The 22,411-nt window shown below is 38.9% G+C and overlaps 3 protein-coding genes across 3 annotated transcripts; 2 read left to right on the top strand and 1 right to left on the bottom strand.

Annotated features, from left to right (window-relative positions):
• The first annotated feature begins 246 nt into the window (after window positions 1–246).
• On the top strand, window positions 247–2,896 carry LOC146323270 (uncharacterized). The gene is made up of 5 exons (XM_084725484.1): window positions 247–365; window positions 1,452–1,520; window positions 1,964–2,070; window positions 2,285–2,512; window positions 2,640–2,896. The coding sequence occupies exons 2-5, from the start codon at window positions 1,484–1,486 to the stop codon at window positions 2,772–2,774; spliced, it is 507 nt and encodes a 168-aa protein (XP_084581610.1). The 5' UTR covers window positions 247–365; window positions 1,452–1,483; the 3' UTR covers window positions 2,775–2,896.
• A 498-nt stretch (window positions 2,897–3,394) lies between these two features.
• LOC146323269 (alpha-tectorin-like) lies at window positions 3,395–11,889 on the top strand. Its single transcript, XM_084723910.1, has 15 exons — window positions 3,395–3,421; window positions 3,526–3,631; window positions 4,534–4,669; window positions 4,910–5,156; window positions 5,863–6,007; window positions 6,747–6,843; window positions 6,931–6,993; window positions 7,425–7,627; window positions 7,961–8,095; window positions 8,216–8,403; window positions 8,713–8,861; window positions 8,965–9,210; window positions 9,392–9,554; window positions 10,202–10,300; window positions 11,305–11,889. The coding sequence occupies exons 1-14, from the start codon at window positions 3,395–3,397 to the stop codon at window positions 10,298–10,300; spliced, it is 2,004 nt and encodes a 667-aa protein (XP_084580036.1). The 3' UTR covers window positions 11,305–11,889.
• Window positions 11,890–16,167: 4,278 nt separating this feature from the next.
• On the bottom strand, window positions 16,168–17,819 carry LOC146323268 (trace amine-associated receptor 4-like). The gene has a single exon (XM_084724165.1). The coding sequence runs from the start codon at window positions 17,558–17,560 to the stop codon at window positions 16,766–16,768; it is 795 nt and encodes a 264-aa protein (XP_084580291.1). The 5' UTR covers window positions 17,561–17,819; the 3' UTR covers window positions 16,168–16,765.
• Between the last annotated feature and the right edge of the window lie 4,592 nt (window positions 17,820–22,411).

The following is a 22,411-nucleotide window of genomic DNA, read 5'->3' as shown; positions in this document are numbered from 1 at the left end:
AGTGGACACGTCCTCAGTTTGGAGAAGCAGAGATGACAGAAGCAGAACAATGAATTCCTGTGAACCCGCCAAACACATTGTGAGACACCAAAAAATGAAGAGTATTTTCTGCAGGGTTTCTCAGAGGTTGTAAATGTCTGACAGTCACTTAAGACCCGAAGCAGTTAAGGAACTGCTGCAGGTCACAAACAGCCAGTTTGGTGAGTTTCAGTCCTCAGGGGCGTGAACGAGAAGGAGACATAAAAAAAAGAGACAGAGGGACACAGCAGGGACAAACGTGAACATCTGAGACATCCAGAGAGCTGGAACACTGAACATCACCTGCAGAGCTTCATCTGCCTCCTGCTCCACACAAACTGCACACGGTAAGACGAGCTGCACGCTCCCCCTCGCTGTAAACACAAATAACTTATTACCAAAAAAATAAGGAAAGTTTTTTGAGTTGATAAACTTAAAATTTGGAGGTTACAGTCAGTGTGACATGTACTCTTTGATTACAGTTCAATTAAAATATCTGATTAAGCCAACTCAAATGTTTTCAGTAAATGCAACTCAGAGTTTTCATTCATAATTTCATAACACACAGTAAGAACAAAACAGCTGAGGAAATCTAAAATTTCAAGGCAACGTACTGCAATAGCTTCTTGAGTTGAGCTCAGTTTTGAAAAATGTTTTACCTGCTACTAGGGATTTCCCGATCACATTTTTTTGCCCCGAGTCCGAGTCATTTGATTTTGAGTATCTGCCGATATCGAGCCTCGATCCGATACTTCAGCAATGCGTTAATAAGAAGAAGAAAAAAAGAGAACACATCCACATTTCCACCACGCAAAATGCCCAATTTGCACACATTACAAGTGGCTGTCCTCTTCGCTGTCCAGTTTAAAATACCTCCAAACTGCAGACATTTTCACTGTCCCAAGGGGACATGTTTGCTTTGCGTTAGTCTACTAACTACCAACTCACTACTATTATGTTGTCTGAATTTCCCACCTGCTATAAATTGTGACGTTTACGGTGTTGTTTCTGTCTGTGCAACAATAAATATTGATGTTGTGGAACTTATTAAAATTAAAACTAAGCCATTGTCATTCCATTTGACAATCTCTTTGTACCTCAGGATGAATTTAAAATGTGAACATGGCCATGCTTGTTGTTTTGTGAGGTTAAATCCGATAATTTCCGCCTGGTTCCGATCATTTGAATACTTACATACTTTTCCTCTTCAAAAAAATGTACTCCCCCCCGCAAAAAAAAATAAAAATTTGGTTTTAAAAAAAATTCTGGAATAAATTGAAAGTTTCATACATCTCAACTCATTTTTTTGACACTACTTATGCAACTCTCAATGTTTTCTATGCTCATCCCTACAAATAAACAAATAAAACTCATTATTTGAATGTTAATTAACATGTTCTTGTGTTCATGTGTGACCTGCGTCTCTCTCTCAGGTCTCAGGTCAGTTCTCTGCCGAGGCTCCGTCATGGTGCAGCCTGGTGCACTGATCCTCCTGCTGGCAGGTAAACAGACACTGAAAAGTTCAGCAATACAATGAAATACATGAAACAAAAACAGAAGTTTTGGATGAATGATGAATGATTCTAGATGAATTTGAAATCTGAATCAGGTCACTGATGGTTATTATCCTACAGAAAAATACTGCTGTGAATCTATGAAATCATTACAGTTCACTACACGTCACGCTGCATATTGATGAATATATAAATACATTTTACAATCTTGTGTTATTTCATTTTTAAAAAGATGAGCTAACAGAAAAAAAGCATGAATTTCTGTCTGGTGTTTTTCATGAGGTCAAAGGTCAAAATGACGCTGATGGACGTTCTGACACCTCCAGTGTAAATTCATGTGTGTGAATTGAGAATAAAAAGAAAGAGAGCTGGTCTTGATAGATTGATGTATGATGTCTTTTATTTATTTTCCCTCTAAATTCCTGCTGCAGTTGCTGTCAGTCAGGTTGACGTGTCTCTGTCCAACGTTGGTTCTGGAGTCATTGACATCAGCAGGTGTCCCATCAGCTTTTATGGACGTAAATCTTCCTTCGTACATGTAAGTAAATTGCACAGCCCATCAAACATACAGAGACAAAATGGCAATAATAGATAATAAACTGAAAATATGCAGTAAAGCTTTGTTTGTTATTATACTTATATTCTGTGATTTACTCTAATGGAACAGAAGTAGAGATGAGAAGATGAGAAAAAAGTTTTGATGTGATTGTTAACTTGAACTGATTCATGTTCGTGTCCGTCTGGTTTCTCAGGTGACTTTCGATGGTCCGGCTGCTGAACTGTGTTTCAAAAACAACTCAACTGAAAAGCCACGAGACTGTTTTGTGATAGAAGATCTACTTGAAGCAGACAACCTGGACGTGGACACATCAAATACCACAACGAACACAAATTCTTCAGTTCACAGAGCTCTGACGAACATCAAGTCCACCTCAGACTGCCTGGTTTCTGTATCAGTTTATAACCAGTCCACAACCTTTGTGAGTCATCATAAGTCCCACGTTCTTTCATCGACAGACTGTCCGGGGTTTTGTGCAAAACAAGCATTTCGAAATCACTGTGTGGAAACTTTAATATTTTCTGTATCTTGTCTGTTTATGCCGTCAGATGTTTTTGAACTTCTACAACTTTGGCCCACAAACTGCTCTGAAAGTCTGGGGATCTCAAAACTTTACAACTTACGTTACCTCAGCTAAATTTGTAAGTATATCAAAAACTTTGTTCTCTGAGATGAGCCTTTAAGGAGAACGAGTTTGACCCAGTTTGTTCCTGTTGTCTGTGACCATGACAGCTGATCCACTCTGTGACCTAAAAAGAGCCTAGAAGACGTTTAACAAGACTTGTTGATGTTCAAAGTTCCACCTGCTGCAGGACACAGAAAAGATTTTCTGTAGCGTTTTATTTTACGGTACACTAATAAAATGTAACAAGCTATACTTTGAATTAAATTAGACAAAAACTAGAAATGTGTTCCTTATTATCCAGGACTTGATCCTCTGGACTCTTTTGACGATGGTTTCATCCTGTTACGTCTTTTTACATCATTTTCATCTTGTTACATTTTTCCACATGGTTTTTGTCTTCTTCTTCTTTTTATGTTGGTTTTGTCTTGTTGTGTTTTTATACCGTTTTCATCTCATTACATCTTTTTATGTTGTTTTCATTTTGCATTAAAACTAAAGTAACAATGTTGTATTGAAGATTTAAGGAGTAGAAAGTGATATGTGTGTTAAAATCAAGGGAGTAAAAGTAAAACGCTGTTACATCTCTTACGTCATTTTTATTTTGTCATGTATTGATCCATGTTATACTCTTTTCCTCGTTACTTCTTATTATCTGGCTGGACTCGCTGTCTTTTCCAAATGCCTACAGGTGTATTTCTGTCACAGGTGATGATTGTTTCAACAATTTGACCAAAAAAAGAATAGATTTAAACAAAACTGTAGTGATGTCTGAAGACGCTGCATGTTATTTTTGTGTGTTACCTCTCCAGGCTGTGAATGCAAGGGTTGGTAACACTTCTGTGGATTCATGGACGTTTTCAAAGGCTCAAGCACAAAAGTCTGTTTTCATGGACCTGAGCGGATGCAGACTCTCAGGTACTTTTCAGGGATCCTCAAAACAAAATGTGATATTGTAAAATTTATGTTATTCTCTTCTGTCAGACTTTGTACAAGTGCCTTCTTTACATGAGACTGCACAGTGTCTGTTTCCATCTAGTGGTAGAACTGAGGTACTAAACCAATCTCCAGCCACGAAGAGAGAACGGCAGCCTTTTTCCAGTTATTTTAGAACAGTGTTTCTCAACCCTGGTCCTCAAGGCACACTGCCCTGCATGTTTTAAATGTTTCCCTGCTCCGACACACCTGATTCAAATGATCAGGTTGTTATCAGGCTTCTGCAGAGGCTTGATGATGAGCTGATCATTTGAATCAGGTGTGTTGGAGACCCCTGTATCTCTCTGTACAGCATGGAGCGCTTTGGTATTCAGTGATATTTATTGTGTTTATCAATATTTCAGAGTTTTGGGGAGGTTTATACTATTTGTAACTTGACTGTCTGGAAATAAATAGTGTTTTGAATTAAAACTCCCAATAACAGCCAATATAAATATGGATAAAACCCGGCAATCCATGATAATACTTTTAAAACTGCATCATAAATGTTGTACTTCAGCATATTTTCACCAGGTGTGCAGTTACAGTTGTAGTCAAACAGGAGGAAAAGAAATTCAGTTGCATAATTGGCTGTTTGAACTTTGTTTGATGGTGATATTGCTTTGAAATTCAGATTTTTTACTAAGTAAGAGTAAAAATCGTATTGTTTCCTTTATTTCATCTTAATTTGACTCTGGAATGGTAATAGGAATATGTTTAAATAAATTCTCACCAAACAAAAATGACCAGAAATAAACATAAAGGAGTTGTTCTAGATTTATTTCACCTAAAATAAATATGTGAAGGTTTTGAACAAATTTCACAAACCTCCGTTCACCTTCCAGATGCTCCTTTTGCTGTAAATACGACATCTGAGATCCTGAAACCAGAGACGTGCTCCAGAATGATCTGTACCGTGCCTGGAGTCCTCAGTCCTGTCAGCACCTGTGGACCCACAGAGGTTTGCCAGGGCAACAACATGTAAATATGTTTGCTTCATACATGGAATAAAGTCGGACTCAGTAATATATGATAATATTATAATAATAATATTAATAGTATTTTAAACCAGAGCCACAGAAGACATGATACAAATGTTTTCAGAGTGCCTCTTTATGTTTTATCATATTTATATTCAGTGTAAATGACATCTTCAGGTGATAAAACATCTTTATTTCATCGCCGTCTCTGGATTTTTTTGTCTCTCTCTGTCCGTCTCAGTTGCCGTGGACCTCCTCCGGTGTGCACCGTCACCGGCTCCACCGTCATCGATTTCTTCAGCAGGAACCTCTCGGTTCCTGATCGCTGCGTGTACCGTCTGATGAGGCCTCACGGACGCTCAGGTTTCGACCTGCTGGCTGGTTTCCGGGAGAGACGCCATGTGGATGTGACGTTCGTGGATCACCTGATCCTGTCGCTGAGCGGGCCAGGTGTGAAGATTTACCTGGAGCAAGGTGGAAGAGTTCGGGTGAGTTATCATAATCATTCTAAGAGCAGTGTTTGATACGCAGCACCAGACATATGTTCAGACTTTCATTTAATATATTCAGATTTTTATTCCATATATTCAAACTTATATATCTTATATATAAAAAATATTACATATATAATATTTTTATATAAATGTATAAAAAATCATTTTATTTGCAAAATTAACTTTCACTATTTCAATGTCCAATATTAGGTTCAATATCACATATTATTTTAATATGTAATATTATTTTCAAAATATATTTCGTTCATTATCTGGTGCAATATTACTTTTTATTATTGCACCAGATATTATTTCTAATATAATTATTGTTGCCAGTGTTACTTATAATGTCATTTCCAACACTACGTTTATATTTCAGTTTATTTTAATTTACATTTTACCCAACTTATCTTCTATTGTTGTTCTATTCTGCACTGTTGTTTGCATTTACTCCTTATTCACTTTATATTTAATATATTATTATTCTATTGTTTTTCTGATGTTACTGTATTTTTGGACTAAAATCTGGCACAAGAAATTCCCTCAGGAATAAAATGTTAATTAAAACAACTTAGATCAGACTGAGAGAGGAGTTTTGCTGTGAGAAATAATGTTTATGTAGGAACAAGCACATATTTGTATGTATGTATTTACCGTATGTCTGATGTTTCCTTCACTTTGTCTCTCTGCTGTGATTTAGGTTGATGACCGAGTCCTGACGCTCAACTCCACGTCTCAGCTGGTTCACGGCGTCTCGCTGTCCAAAGACCCGACTGGAGTCACTGCAGAGATACGATTCGCCAACGTGACCGTTTTCTTTGACGGCTACACGGCGCACGTGACGGGTAAACATGTGGACCAAAGTATTTGTGCCTGTCCATGGCCTTACTGAACCAACACATAACCTTCTCATAACATTCCAGAAACCTTCCTGCAGGGTTTGTATTTGGTAACCCTCCAATAATATTTTAAGAACCTTTTGTAAATATTTTGATCGACAAAAGATTTACAAAAGGTTCCAGTAACCACATATACAAAGAGTCATTTCTGTAATGTTCTCATAAGGTTCTGTAGGGTAACCCTTCCACAACGTTTTATAGATGTTGCACAAATGTTTTGTTCAAAGAAACATTCCCAAAACATTCTAATAAAAAGTCACATGTTTGCAGTTAACTTTTGTAACGTTCCCATGAGGTTCCCTGTTGGTTTTCTTCAGGTTTAAGGATGCTGCACAAATGTAACCTTCCTAAAACGTTCAATTAATCTTCCCAGAACGTAACATTAGAATTATTTCGGAAAAACTTGCCATTTAAACCTAACGTTAAGTGGAAAGTGGAAACATGCAAGTGACCATCCAAGAACGTTGCAGGAACACGACGATACCATTAATTTTATGTCAGAACAACTTGTCATTTTAATATCCGGGAACATTCAAGAAACATTCCCACAACGTTCTTCTAACATTCTGGAAACCAGATTCTGTCAGCTGTTTTTCAGAGCTGTTGTTTGAATTAAAGGACGTCAGTCGTGTCTCTCAGGTTTAAAGTTGATTTCTTTGTCGTCGTTGTCTCTCGACGTGGACAGGACGTGTTGGAGCTGCAGGTCTGTGTGGCAGCCCCACCAACAGCAGTCACACCTCCACCCTGAAAGCAGAGAAGTCCTCCAAACACAGCGCCGCCAGGTACGACTCCGTCACACGTGGACTCACACGTCCTGTTTATTAAAGGAGTTTCAAATTTAACATTCTGCTCTGTTTGTCGCCCCCTAGCTGTGAGATTCAGCACCGGGACACTGGTAACAGGACGATCGACTGCAAACGCATGACTCAACAGTAAGAACTGTCCAACCTGTCCTCAAGTCTGTCTCTCAGTTTGAATGTAAGAGGAGAGTGTCCACAGTCAGGTCGTCTCTCCTCTGTCTTCCCACCTGACAGGACAGTGGTGGACATGAAGCAAACACTTCTTAGTCCACTTTAATTTCTGAGTCCTCTGAGAGGGTTTCTGTGATCTAATTAGGTTGGAACCTGAACAGAGACGACTATTTCATGTCAGACTGAATATTTGTTGTTTTTGTTTTTATTATTTTCATTCATGAAATAAAAGGATGTCAACATCAGAATTTCCACTGACAAAATCACCACTGTCAGGAACACGTCATCTTTATCATACGTTCCTACTGCATGTTGCCGTGATAAACACTGATAACTGTATTCAGAAACCTGCTGATCTTCTCTCCTTCTCGCTCTCTGTTTTACTTGAACAGCTGTAACCTGCTGAGGCAGCCGCCCTTCACCGCCTGCCACAACATCTCTGACCCGGAGCCCTTCATAACCGCCTGCACAGACACCTTGTGCAGGTATCCGGCAGTGGACGGCCTCAAGTGCCAGTTTTTGGAGGCTTACGCCAAATCCTGCAGCCTGAAACGCAACATCACGATGAGCGGCTGGAGGACGACGGCCGGCTGCTGTAAGAGTCAACTACTCTGTTTCACACCATGAGACGGGACGAGAATACAGAAGAGACAGAAGGGTTTAATACACCAAACACAACCTTTAATTTTAATCAGAATGTACTTACAGTATAACTACAGTATAATATATATACATATATATATATATGTATATAAAATCAAAATTAAAACAAATTGTGACTGAGTGACCGCTAAAGTCTTAAAGGACCAGTGCAGTGTTTTTGGACTTTCTTCCGCTCAGTAAAAATTAAATCATGAAACTTGTTTACATGAACAATAAACAAATGTTATGTTGGTGTGTGTGTGTGTGTGTGTGTGTGTGTGTATAGCTGCTGCCCCTCAGGCCTTCTGTCAGGACCAGTTCTGCAGTGCTCACGAGTTCTGTGGTGACAAGCAGCAAGGTGGAACCCGCTGCCTCTGTCGGGCCATTTTTGCTTCCAAGTACAAACTGAGCAACACTTTAGGTAACGAGTGTGACACGAGAACACGAGCTGAATATGAGAGGATTACATCATTTAACATTAACTCCCGTGTGTGTGTGTGTGTGTGTGTGTGTGTGTGTGTGTGTGTGTGTGTGTGTTCAGGTGAACCGACCGTCTGCACGCAGAACTCTGCCTCTCTGACTCTGGCCGGGTGTCTCCTGGAGGACAGAGGCATCGACCCCTCCCTTTTACACCTGAGGGACCAGAACTGCACGGGTCACATTGACAACAGGACGCACATGGTGACGTTCAGCTTCGACATCAGCAACACCTGCGGCGCCGAGGTCACGGTGGGTGGACGCATACAACATGCTGACTGATCAATCAGTGGTGAAAAATATCTATCTGACAATAATTTATCCACTAATTGATTAATTGTTTGGTCCATAAAATGTCAGAAAATAACAAAAATTGATTAAATTGATTAAATTGATCCTGTCACAATCTTGAGTCATAGTCATATTTAAGACATTTTAAGGCATAAAATTTAGACTAGATTAGATTTGACTTGTAACTGTCTTTTTTCTCTGTGAGTAAAGTTGTTGCAGGTGAATGTGAGCTGGCCTCATGAGTTTTTCTCACTTCCTGTCACATTCTAGATGAACCAAAGTCACGTGATCTATCAGAACACCATCATCAACAGTTCGCTGAACAACATTGTCACCCGCCAAAATCAAGTACAGATTGACTTCTCCTGCCTCTACGCCAAACCAGAGATCAATACTTTGGTCTTCCTGATCAAAGACGGGTGGGTGGAGCTTCAGCTGTTGTCACTGTGTCACATGGTAAAGTGTCAGACAGCTGATATGTGTCTGTGTGTGTGTGTGTGTGTGTGTGTGTGTGTCCTGCAGCTCTGTGATGAAGCAGATCATCTCTGGAGTTTGGAACTACACCCTGATGATGAACGCCTACTCCGACCCCGGCCGCACGCAGCTCATTGGGCCAAACGCCGAGGTCCGGCTGAACCAGAAGGTCTGGCTGGAGCTGAAGACGAAGGGGCTGGATGGCACAAAGGTTGCCGTGGTGACCGACTCCTGCTGGGCAACCAACCTGCCATCACCTGCCGGAAGCCTGCGATACGACCTCATCAGGAAAAAGTGAGAGAAAAACACGACTGAGTTGAATATTGGCAAGATACAATATATCGCTATATAGTAGTACACAGTACAATATAATGTGATACTGTAAGTAAGATAATATATATTTTTTAATCTAATTTTAGGAGAACTGTCATTATATAAAGAACAAATCATGTGTGTGTTTCCTGTTTGTGTGCAGGTGTCCGAACCCTGCTGACCAGACGGTGGAGATGGTGGGAAACGGATTGGGAACGTCCAGCTACTTCTCCTTCAACATGTTCGAGTTCTCAGAGAAAAACAGCGAAGTTTACCTGCACTGCAAACTGGAGCTGTGCGTCAAACAGGGAAACAGCTGCGCTCCGGTGAGCAAATACCGCAGGAAAAGTACTCATGCAACTACATACCAATACTCCATTACAAATAAAAGTCCTGCATAAATACAGAAGTACTGTCAGCAAATTTTACTGGTGAGTGTTTGTGTTGTTTCTGGTTGAGGAGGAGCAGCGTGTTTTATAATGTGGAGTCGTAGCAGCAGGGATAATAGACAGAAATAAATGTGGAAAATTAAAGAGGAATGACAAAAATACTCTCTACTAACTGAGCTAAACAGCTGCCCTTACATTAACCTTTTTAATTAACCTTTTAAATTTGTTAAATATTCGATTCTTCTTGTCAAAGGTCTTTTATTTCTGTGAAACAGATCATTGATATGGACACAGTTCTGATCATCGACTCTGGGGGAACAATCAGTTCATTCTTAAATCAATAAAATAATCTTTGAATTAATATTTTGTTTCAAATGATTGAAGTGTAATAAGCAGGATAATGTGCAGTGAGTGGATCATAATGTTCCACTCACTGTAGTGTCCCTTAAATAATTAATATATAATACATATAAGACATATAATAATATTTTTGCACAAAATGCTTAAATGTTCACTCCACAAATATCTGCATCACTGTCGACCCTCCTCAAACCTGACATCAAATCATCGTCTTCGTCTCACAGAAATGCAGAGGAGGAGGAGGAGCTCGGAGGCGAAGATCCTCCAGGTATGAATCAGCAGATGAAGACTCCGCCCTCATCACCATGGTCTGGACTAACTAGGTAAGAAATATAATTTGATCCATTAAAGTTCACCTCCAGTCATGTTTGAACCAATATTAAATGTTCTGCAAGACGTAATAAATGATATCCTTTTTTAAAAAAATAAATTCAAACACCTTGTTAAAATATCTCACATTTAGCTCCACACCTCACTGTATATACAAATAGTCTCCGCCCTCTAAACACCTTTTTTGGTTGCGGAGGTTTATGACATCAGCCTGACTGAATCCAGTTTCAAAGGCAGAAACATCCAGACATGCTGTTTACTTCTTATTTCTCTCCTGATGTGACTCGTAACATAAAAAAAACACCACATGGACGTGTTGACGAGGTTAAAAACAAGATTTTCACCGGAGGACGTCTTTAAATGTGAAGAAATTTTCTCAGAATTAAGGATAAGTGTCGTAAATGTTCCTAGAAGAGCAGCGTTTCACAGACTTTTTTCTGGGGACCCACTTTTTAAAAATGACAAATGAGGAGTTCATTTGTCCATGAATGAACCTTCCCGAACATTTCCATAACACCTTATATCATCTGAACGCACACATATACACGTTAAATACTTTAAAAATGAGAGATAAATGCATTTATTGTGAGTTAACAGGTCACCTCACCGTTTTTATTGCCTCTCATCAAGAAAACAAATCTTTTAAATTTCAAGGCAACTTACTGTCAGAGATTTCTGAGTCTTGAATCAAAGTCAGACTCTTAAGTTTTGTCGACCTATAATCTTTAGTTGAGATACTTGAACTTGAGTCTCTTATGTTTAGAGACTCAAAAAATGGATTTCAGAAATTACTCTGTTTTAATTTAAAAAAAGTAATATTAACTATTATTCACTTTCATTTTTTCTAAAGAAGAAAAGTAGATTGTGTTGACAAAATATTTTAAGCTGGTAAAGCTGTTTTTTTTAAAAGAGTTTGAGTTGGGTTCAAAATCAAATGTCTCATTTGCAGGAATGATTAAAGTATAAATCCTGACTCATGGTGTTTTTATCTCCTCAGGTGATTCCTGTCTGAAGCTTCGTCCCAGTACAGATCCTGGAGTCTGACTGGTTTTGAAGGAAAGTTTGAAGTTTTTGCTGCTGTGACACAATAATTCAATCTAACGATTCATGCAAATTATTAATGAGATCTTTAAATGGAAGATAATCTTTGGTGAAGAGATCAATGAAGGAAACAATCAAAGAAAAGTTCAGAGGGTTTGGTTTGATGTTTGTATTCCTTCCTGGTCCTGTGGGTTCTGTTTAAAACTGGGTTCTTGTTCCCCGTATAAACTGTGAGCTGCCTGCTGTCAGCGCGCCGCCTCAGGAGGCACAAACAGGTTTTCTGTGTTTCAGTGACGTGAGTTGGAAATAAGTTGATCAGCTGAAAGAAGCTGCAGAGATCCAGCGAAGGAAAATACTGAATAACACATTAAAATGGTGATTATTATTATTCTTATTGGACTGAAGGTTTTATAAATCAGTGGTGCTCAAACTGCAGGTGGTGGGCATGGACGTGAAATATGTGATGGTAAAATTAATAATCAAGAGTTTGCTGGTGTCGTCTTACTGACTGTCAATCCAATAAAATTCAAGTTGGATCTTATTTTATTCACCTTCACCCATTGATAGAAGCAGTGACATCATCAGAGTGCATGATGATGTCTTGAGTGTGACATCGTCTGTGAGGTTGGAACCAGTGAGGTCAGAGGTGGTTACATGGTCAGAACCATGATAATATCTAAACTGTGACATCATCTGTGAGGTCACTCAACCAACCAATCAGTTAACCCCAACCCTAACCTGTAAGTCTTAATAAATGTAAATCTTCATCCTGTTAGTCAAGCTCATGTCAAGGCTCATCAAGGCTAAAAAGTTACAATGATTTATTACTTAAAGAAACTAAGAAACAAAATCAAAGTTGCTGTATTATATATGTTTTTGCTGTCTTGTTGCAAAAACATAGTCATATTTGAAACATTGCATCATTCTGTTAATTACATTAATTATATCAGCTCCATATATGTCTTTGTGCTAGTTTAACATTACACAAACATACTCACCTTTTTTTAAACAGACTTCAGCTCTGCATCCCCTCAGAAACGTCCATTTTTGATAGTGTAGTTACAGATGATCACCACTAGCTGGCAGCACATTAACACAGATCAAACCAGCAGTTCACTCCTGTGGGTTCACCACCAGGGATACCTTCACAAACGGATAACTGACTGTGACTCTTAATACCCATACTACCATACTTTTCAGTACGCCAAAAAACTATTTAGTATGTCCCAATACAATATAGTATGTCAAATGCAGTCTGCCAAAATATATGTGATGAATATATTAAAATAAGGAACACACTTACATTTGTACATTTCTTTTTCACTATACATAGATTTTTGTATTTCATTCATGTTACAATGTCCATTTGCGTACTCCTGACAATTTATTTATTAACTTTTAATGAGCATTTATCAGTATTGATAAAACACAAGTACATATTTGATAAAGTCTGTTGTTTCTCTACAGTGAGATGTTTTTGTACATCAGTAATCAGTTTGTATCACTGTGGTAAATGTTCTGTGGAGGAACCAGACTGGTCAAATGTTTTTGCTTGTAATTAAGTTTAAATTACATTAATTAACAAATATTACACACACGGAGCGCACTGGAACAACGCTCTGACACTTTTTTCTTTCCAAGTGTGGAAACATTTTTGCAGTTTTGTGCGTAAATGTCAGTTTTCACAGTGAGAGGCTTTGATTTTCCCCAGTTATTTGACTTGCAGTCACAGCAGAGAGCATCCTGTGGACTGACTGCTGCGTTACATCGTCAACATGATGAAGTTACTGATAAAGTCAGTCCAACATTTGATCATGCTGTCAGTGAAGTTGACTGAAGTAAACTTACCCACGTAAAACACAGGCTTCATTGTAATACAAATAACATCCTGTCTGATGAAAGAACTCTTTATTTACCCTTAAACTTTTCATTGTGTTTCATTGTAGTGATGCCTGTGTGTTGATGATCAGTCCCTACCTCCTACGACAAACAGACGTGTGTTTGTCGGTCTGAGTCAGGAAATTATTGACAGATGACTCTGAAATTACAAATGAAACATACACATGAACATTGTCCTCTGTTCTCCTCACATGCTCATTAGCAGGTAAATAGCGCCCTCTGCTGCTGGTAAACTGGACCTACATTGAACTGACATCTTAAGTATTCAGACAACAGATATAAGACAGTGGCAGACACAGAAGGGATATAAACCCCTACAATCTTACCTCAGTGTGTTTTTTGACCTTCCTTGCTGACTGATTTAGCTTAGTTGATTTGATTTATAAAAGGACAGTGTGCAATGACATTGATCATTTACAAGAAATAAAAAACATGGCTGCACCGGTATTTGCAATAAATAATATTTAAAGTGCAAAACAGACTACAGTAAATGCAGGCGCAGGTATATTTTCCACCACACTTCACAGCAGAATTAACACGTGTTGATGTGTTTAAAGAAGCTGAAAAACACTTAATAATTTCAGTGGTGAACCGTGACTGTTAGAGCTGGGACTGCAGCTCGGCCAGAGCTTATCCAGACACACCGAGACAGAAAGATTTTTGCTGGGATAAGCAGCAGACTGCCAGGTAGGTCGTGACAACAGCAGGTGTCTGTAGTGTGTCGTTGTTGCAGGTATATGGAGGTGCAGGTGTATCCCCAGTAATATTCTTTCTGTGTGAACCAACATAGCTCTGTCCACTGTGCTGCACTATTGCAAGTAGCTTCAATAAGCAGCACTATCAAACTAGCTACTTAGCAACACCGTTCATCTCTGGACTACAAGCAAGATAGCACTGGCCTCCAGGAAGTGGGTTTTATTTTTCATCTCATTTCATTCTATCCCTGTTTTTGTGTTCATTCTTCGTGTCTTCTATGTGAAGCACTTGGTGCAGGAAATTTCTTGTTACTTTTTGATTGACCTGATAATATCATACCTTATTGCCTCCAGCATCAACAGAATCACGGAGCCATAAAACTGAGATGAATTTCCTGACCTGAGACGTGGTGTTCTGTCTGAAAGACGTTTTGGAGCCTGCCCGTGGTTTTTTTGAGGGTATCAGCTGACAGCACCACCAATATTTGAACCCCAGGTGGTGCCGATGGTCAGATACAGATTGTATTTGTCAGTCTGAGTCAGAAAATTTTGGGAAATGAAACACAAACCTGGAGGGGAAATGAACACTGTCCTCTTTACTTCCCCACACCGGTCATTATTCAAATACTAATTATCCTCCTCCCCGTTTTTCTCCTGTAGATGTTGTTATACATTTGCAACATTTCAGCCACATTTGCACTTTTTTTTTTATTACCCAGCTGACCGATCTTTCCCATCACACTTCACAGCAATATGAACACAGGCTAATATGTTTAATGAAGTGTTAAGACAGTTTCTAAAGTGACTAGAAGTGTGTAGTGTTTTTTTTTTTGCTTTGATCAGGACATGTTACCAACCTAAAACAAAGGTATCTGACGTGAAACCCAACATCAGGTATCTCTCTGGTGTATTTATGAACGGCTCAGACAAATACTGATTCTACTTCTTTTTAAAAAATAACAGTGCACCTAGATTAGCTTTCTTATCCTGCTTGAGAGGGTGATACAGTGAAACACTGACAGTTATTAATAATGACACTTCTCCCAAATAATCAGCCAATCAGAGGCCAGTAGAAATGTTGGAGGAGAAGGTGTTTCATTTCCGTCTGAGTGTAGTTGTGTTAATGTGTGTGTCCTATCGGCACAGAACTGGGGGATTCAATCGAGTTCAAACATAGAAATGTGTCTCAGTTCTGAGTCAGACAGTAGTCACTCATTATTTCTAACCACTGAGTGTGTGTGTGTGTGTGTGTATGTGTGTGTGTATGTGCAAGGAGGAGGACACAGGAGGGCAGCAGAGCACCAACATCATGAGTGTCAACATCATGTCCTTATCTTTCCCTGACTTTAACCAAGTGGTTTTCTCTGCTTTAACCCAACAATATTGTAACAATTATTTAATTGCATCGACATAATTATGTTATACTAAATGGGGCACAATATTCATGTTTTTGTATTTATTTTATTTGTAAATTTTAAATTATTTTAAGTAAATTCAAATCAGTAAAATCTTAGAATAGTAGCCTAAAAACTTAAGTAACATTATTAGATACTACAGCAGACACACTGGGCTAACATGCCTAATTTATTTAGTGTTTTAACTGCCTCTGTTGCTGTTCAGTTCAGCTGCTGAAGAAATCTGAGGCACTCAGGAGATAACAACTTAAAAAGCCATTATTATTTTATCACTATTTTGGAAGTTAAAAACAAGCCTTCTTGGCCTTAAAATCAGATTTGTTGGAACCACATCAGCTGGTTTGCCTCCCCCACATTTTGTCACATGCTTTACCAGTCATCAGAGCTGCACCAAGTTTCAGAATTTCCTTCTTCAACTCCACTCCAACATAAAGATAGAAACTTTGATATTTTCACATTTAAGCAGAGTATTGTTGAGCTATTTGCTATGTTTTTAATTGCAGATACATGACATTAAATATGAATACTTTGGGCTGGACTGTTGGTTGGACAAAATAAGCATGGTTATAGTGTGACTTTTGGCTCTTTTCCATACACACTGACTCGCTTTAACTCAGTCTCAGTCAGCCCCGCACAGCAGGGGTTTGCATTTCCATTACAACAGGGCTACCAGCATGAAGGTGTGTCTTTTAATTGCGAACGAGCTCGAGGAGGCTCAAGTCAAGTGGCTGTAAAGTGGTGGATAAACCATTCATATATGTCTCTGAGATAGACACGCTGTCTTCTTCACAATAGAAGAGGAATATAAGAATAGAAGTTTGCTATTGAAATGCTTTTATTGTGAAACAGCACAAACAGGAAGTCTTTTCATTCAAGGGTTTTCATCAGCAATAACTTAACACGACTCCGACACAGCTGAAAGCAAATATGAAACTGTGTGAGGCATTAGTAATAATAGTCTAATGATGTCATATATTATAGTATAACAGTAATGCTGGATGTTTTTTCTGCATTTGCAGCTGGAGCAGGACATTTTATTTCACTAACTTTGTGAATTTGAATCTGATCATTCTAACAGACTGATGTAAGAATTTAATGTGAGATGGAGAAGTGACACAAGCTGGGAAGGGGAGTGAAACAGATTTCTTGTGAGTATTGAAGAAAAGACATCAGTAATAGTGTTGAATGTTTTGAAAAATGAAATGTATCAATAAATAAGACAGTGCATGAACGAATAAACCACAAGGATGTGAAAAAAAATGGTACAACAAAGACAACAATTTCCTGATATCAGATAATGCAGATTTTAAAAATGCAGATTCTAGTTGATATTGTATATATAGATTGTCTGGTAAAATGTGATGGTAAAAAAGAACCAGAGGTCTCATTCACAGCACAGTGTCTCTGTCTACAGCATGTTGGTCTCGCGGGAGTCAGGTTTCAGTATCTGAAGAGTGACAGTGAGTCTAATAGCTTTTCTAAACCAGGGGTACAAAAAAGCATAGATTAGAGGGTTCAGACAGGAGTTAAAATAAAACACAAAGCCCAAAAAGGTCTTAGTTAAATCAATCACAACTCTCTGGCCTGTGAGGTAAATGCAGTAACCTGGAGAGTAGCAAATCAGAAAAACGAGTACAAGAATGCCAAGACTCCTGGCTGCTTTCAACTCAGATTTAACAGATGCAACACGACAGTATATGGCACGAGCCTGAGACATGGCCACCGCAAACACTCTCATATACAGAACTATGATGACAGTGATGGGGATAATAAAGGCGACAACAAGGTCCACATATCCTGCAATGCTAACCACACACTCTCCATGGCAGGAAGTGTACCTGTCGGGTTGTTTCAGGTGATCAAATAAAGAGAAAATGCTGTAGAAAACAGAGCAGATCCAGCACACACAAACACTGAGGGTCACTAGTTTTCCAGTGATTCTGACAGGGTAATGCAGAGGGTCACAAATAGCCACATAGCGGTCAGCTGATATGAGCACCATGCTTCCCACAGAGCCTGATATGAGGGTGAAACATATGATATAATACAGAAAACATATGAGGTCACCCAGAAGCCAGCAGGAGCTGGACAGCAGGATGTCAACCGGCATCACCAGGAGGCCCACAAGGAAGTCTGAGACAGCCAGAGAGAGGAGGAGGAGGTTGGTGGGGGAGTGGAGCTGCCTGCAGAGAGAGATTATCATATATCTATCAACACGAATATTATCAAAAAGAGTAACTGTTGTACAATAAAAGCAGTAAGAACTGTTCAAAGCCACTGAATAGCAATAAAAGGGGGACTGAATCTCCAGCTGTTGGTTTAAAAGTTTGTCAAATGATAATAATTTCAGTCTGTGATTGTGTGTCAGCCTCTGTAAATGTGTGAAAACACTCTGCAGGAGAAACTGAAGTTTGTGGATCTATAGAAAACATGAAATGATAAAATCATAAGTTACATCAAGGATGAGGTTACTTAAAGGCTGAGGAAAAAAGAAGTGATTTGGTGAGCATCTGACTACACATCAAAAGCAGAAAACTGTCTTAATTTTCCCACACTGTGTGTGACACTAAACACATACACACACATTGAAGTAACAAGACCAAATGTTGGCCCTGATTTCAGCTGTAAAAAAAGGACAAAATTCATATTTGTAAGAAAATAAGAGCACTTATATTTTCTCTGTCTTTGTGTAAACTCAGAGATAATTTATGTACACATCTAATAAACTCAGCAGGTGAAACTAAAGTTTGTTGATGTGCAGAAAAGATCTGTTTTTGCAACAACATTGAGAATATCAATAAACATTTTACAACATTTGCACCTCTTTTTGAAACTGTTCTGCCTTCTTATAGTGAATTTAACAGCAGTATAACAATGTATTTGAGTAGACTGAGAGGTTTATCTTTGCCTGAAGTGGGTGATGCAGATAATGACCAGCAGGTTGAGAGTGACAGTGAGCAGAGAGATGAAGATGAGCATGATGTATATGAGCACAGTTTCTGTGTGAGGAGGCTCTGGTCTCCTGCAGGAGGTGTTGAGCTGTGGAAAGCAGAGTTCTTCCATCAGCAGACAGAAGAGACATCACTGACCTCCGTCAGCCTTCTGACCAAAGCTCTTTGTGAGTTGTGTACTTCATGTATCTCTCCCTCCTTCCTGCCTTCTCCCTGCTGTACACTAACCCCCCTTCTTCCACTTCCATTGTCATTCCCCTTTCTTCACTAGGGAATTGTCTTGTAAAGAAACAAGTTATATCCACAGTCAGTGCTACTTAACTGAATGCTTTGGCACAAAGTTCATTGATTGAACCAATCTTTCAGCACTTGAGCCTGATGAATCCTGACATTGTCATCTTGGAATATGCTTGTGTCATTAGGGAAGAAAAAAAATCCACTGATGTAAAAAACCTGCTCATTCAGTATATTCAGGCAGTGAGTTCACCTCATTTTTTGGGCTCATAACGTTGCTGAACCTCGACCTGAGCAACTGAAGGAACCCCAGATCATAAAACTGCCCCCACAGGCTTGTACTGTAGGCACTAGGCATGATGGGAGCCTCATTTCATCCGCCTCTCTTCTTACCCTGATGCCCCCATCACTCTGGAACAGGGTAAAATTGGAGTCCAATCTTTATGCTCCCTAGCAAATTGAATTTTTTCTGATTAGCCTCACTGATAAGTGGTTTTCTTAAGGCTACACAGCTGTTTAGTCCCAGTTCCTTGAGTTCTCGTCACATTGTTTGTGTGGAAATGCTCTTTCTTTCACTTTTAAACATAGCCGTGAGATAGTGGTTCACTACTATCCTGCCAGGTTTTAATAACACGTTGGACAGTTCTTAACTCAATTTTAATAGTTTCATCAATCTCCTTGCTTGTTTTCTTTGCTTGATGCAGGCGAATAATTTGACTCTTCTGAAACAGAGTAACATCTTTTCCACGACCACAGGATGTGTCTTCTGACATGGTTGTTCAAGAAATGAGAAATTCACTTTGAGACTGTTTTTACAGAAAGAGGAGTACAAAAGACTGATAGAAAACTGAACATTATGATGTTACAGTGAAGTTTACCTTTGACCTTCTGGATATAAAATGTCATTACGTCATTGTTTTATCTAATTCTAGACATTTGTGTGAAATTTTGTCATAATTAGTGTATGAAATCTTGAGTTGTGGCCAAAAGTGTGTTTAGTTATCTTTGACCATTGACCAGCAAAATCTAATCAGAGTCAAAGTGAAGTTTGAATAAATTCTCTTTCTTCATATATCACATTCACAAGAATCTGATGACCTTAAAACTTAATCCCTCCAGCCATAAAAAACATAAAGCTCTAAGAACAGGTATTTAAAGTTTTTTTTTTTTGAGAACTCTGATTCACAGAAGTCCTTCAGCATACACTCATGAATGTGCACCAATAAAATTAAGATGATCGGTCCAGTAGTATTTGAGATTAATTGTGGACAAGCTGTGATCACGCACACACACACTCACTCACTCATTTGCACACACTCAGAGCGATTACTTGATCCCTAAGAAAAACTGGACATAATGTGGAATGCTCCTCGGCACACCAGGAGATGATTTAGCCTAGTGATATAAATTTTTCTAGATTAATCAATAGCCTTTCAACTGCCTTTTGAGTCTGGAATTCATAGAGGTGATCTTTTTTGTGTGAAGATATCGAATTTGTGAATATCTAATATCTGTGGGAGATTAAATTCCTTTTTTTATCTGTTAAATAGACTTCAGATTTTGCATTAATTCAACCAAAATATTATTATTTAATACCACTAGTGCTAGTCAGAAATGTGTGTGTGTGTGATTTGGGCGAGTTGACTCGTTTTGTAACAATTACATCATGTGTTGAAGTGGTGAGGCTGCATTAGAAGAGTTTGAAAGTCATTACAGAAATGATCCCGATCTAAAAAAAACGCAATGATTGCATCATGTGTTCATGTTGGTGCTTGTTAGCTCTTCACACCTCTGACTGCAGTCACACCGTCATGTCGCACTAATGAAAGCATGTGTGAAAGGTTTCAGTAATCAGGTGCAGCTAATGGGCTGTTCAGTGCCGGTGTGTGTGTGTGTGTGTGTTTGTGTGTGTGTGTGTGTGTGTGTGTTTATGCATTCGTTTAATGTTTGTTCTTGAACTGCTTATGGCCACAACACATGGCCCTGAGGTAATATACAGATAATTACAGTGGTGGAAAGTAAACAAGTTGATTCACTCAAGTTCTGTATTTTAGCAGAATTTATAATATTATATATATAGATATTATAATTATAATAATAATTGCAGAGGAAAGAATGAGATGACTTCCCTTTAAACATCACAATCCATGTATATGTTCTTCTGTTTAAATGCCCTGTATTATCCCCAAAGTGATCATAACTATAGCAGTATTTCCTTTTTCACCAAGACGACAAAAACCTGTTGATGGACAGAGCGTAAAGAAGAAATGAGGAACATACTAAGTTTAGCAGGAAAGTGGTGAGAGTTGTTGAAAAGGCATTTACCAAAATAAACTTTACCAGCAGGTTTTCAGACTAACCATTGCAGAAGTTTGCAAAGGAACATGCAAATCTCTAAAATCTCAGATACGTGTTGTGTGCGGTTGGAGTTCTGTGGATCTAACAGATATTCAACTGTCTGAAAAATAAAACCAGTAGAAACTACTAGAACTGATGTACTTTAGAATCTACCAGAACTACTTTCTCAACAACCGATATCTCCAAAACTCTGCAACTACCACTAAAACAGTCTAGATGGATACATAACACTACTGACCAGGGGAAAAAGTATTTATTTTTGATTTTGGGAGTAGACTGTCCCTTTAAAATAAGGTCATTATACACCATCAACCCCCGTCATAATGCTTGCTGTCTTGGCATGATCTTGGACATGCATGTTTCAAAAGGTGTGTTTCCCTCCCAAAACCCTCCACCAATGAATTGTCAGACTGTAAAAACCTGACCAGTGCTGTGTAATCTGCATATTTAAATGAGCTGCAGCAGATGCTTAATTACATCATTAAGTACATCATTAATGTACAGAGTGTATAGAACTGGGGTCAGAGCGCACCTTGTAAGGCGCCTGTGTTAATGACTTTGGGAGATGAAGGAACTTGAAACTTGTGGACTGTCGTTAATTACTTATCCATAAAATAAGTTTGGTATTCAACCCAAAATCCATCAATATGCCTGCCAGCAAGTAATAATAACAATAATTTCACTTTAACACTGAATAATACAGGTGTTCAGTACCTGTATGAATGAAGCTAATTATACTGAATCATGGATGTCTGACTGACTTGGACTGACACATTTCAAGCCAGTGGGAGAATTTTGCTGTCATCAATTGGCTGTTGGTGGACCTGCAGCTGGAGACGCTGGTTTCTCTGGTCAGAGGAAGAGCAATGCAACTGTTTAATTCAGGCCTGGAGGCTCTTCCCAAATGTAGAGTCTAGCAACGCTTCATAACTCTGTTATGACTGTTGTGGATTAGAAATCATAAAAAGATAAACTGTCCCATTTTCCAAGATGTTTCTCTTGACCAGAACAAAACTGTTTTGTCTTGTCTTAAAGGGTTGGTTTTTAATCCCCCACATCAGCAAGTCAGACCCACAGTACAACTGGTCAGAAAAGAGTACATCACCCCGCTGAGCCAAAGGGTGCTTTGCGCTGGTATCTCTCAAAATAGTAATCGGAACCTTGTCTTCCTCATTGGCAGTCACAGAAAAAAAAACATGCGAAATGAAAGGCTTGCAATCATCGTCAATCCCTGATTTCGATACTTCCTTTGTCAGCTGCCCCTGTTGACCGGCAGCCAATTTACTCTGAATTAGTCCAACAGTTGAAGGACTCTCACCCTTTGATTGGTCGCTTTGCTTTAACACAAGACAGACGGCAATGAGGTGACCAGGTTCATGGCAATAAAAGCATTCACGATTCTCACTCGTGGAAAAATTGTTGCGCCGGAAAACTTTAGGTGACCTATTTTTTTTTTTTTATCCTCATTCACCGCTGACTCCCAGTGCACGGATGACAGAAAAAACACTCTT

Source organism: Lutjanus erythropterus, chromosome 8, assembly GCF_056507025.1.
Source record: "Lutjanus erythropterus isolate fLutEry1 chromosome 8, fLutEry1.hap2, whole genome shotgun sequence".
NCBI lineage: Eukaryota > Metazoa > Chordata > Actinopteri > Lutjaniformes > Lutjanidae > Lutjanus > Lutjanus erythropterus.
The sequence above is the reverse complement of the archived record's forward strand: the minus strand, read 5'-3'. Positions and strand labels throughout refer to the sequence as shown.

Bases quoted from the DNA above. Each gene is read 5' to 3' on its own strand.
- LOC146323270 (XM_084725484.1), top strand. From the start codon at position 1,484: ATGGTGCAGCCTGGTGCACTGATCCTCCTGCTGGCAG. The intron at 1,521-1,963 runs GTAAACAGACAC...TTCCTGCTGCAG, and splicing joins ACTGATCCTCCTGCTGGCAG to TTGCTGTCAGTCAGGTTGAC. The intron at 2,071-2,284 runs GTAAGTAAATTG...CTGGTTTCTCAG, and splicing joins GTAAATCTTCCTTCGTACAT to GTGACTTTCGATGGTCCGGC.
- LOC146323269 (XM_084723910.1), top strand. From the start codon at position 3,395: ATGCCTACAGGTGTATTTCTGTCACAG. The intron at 3,632-4,533 runs GTACTTTTCAGG...TTCACCTTCCAG, and splicing joins GAGCGGATGCAGACTCTCAG to ATGCTCCTTTTGCTGTAAAT. The intron at 4,670-4,909 runs GTAAATATGTTT...TGTCCGTCTCAG, and splicing joins GTTTGCCAGGGCAACAACAT to TTGCCGTGGACCTCCTCCGG.
- LOC146323268 (XM_084724165.1), bottom strand. From the start codon at position 17,560: ATGATAATCTCTCTCTGCAGGCAGCTCCACTCCCCCACCAACCTCCTC.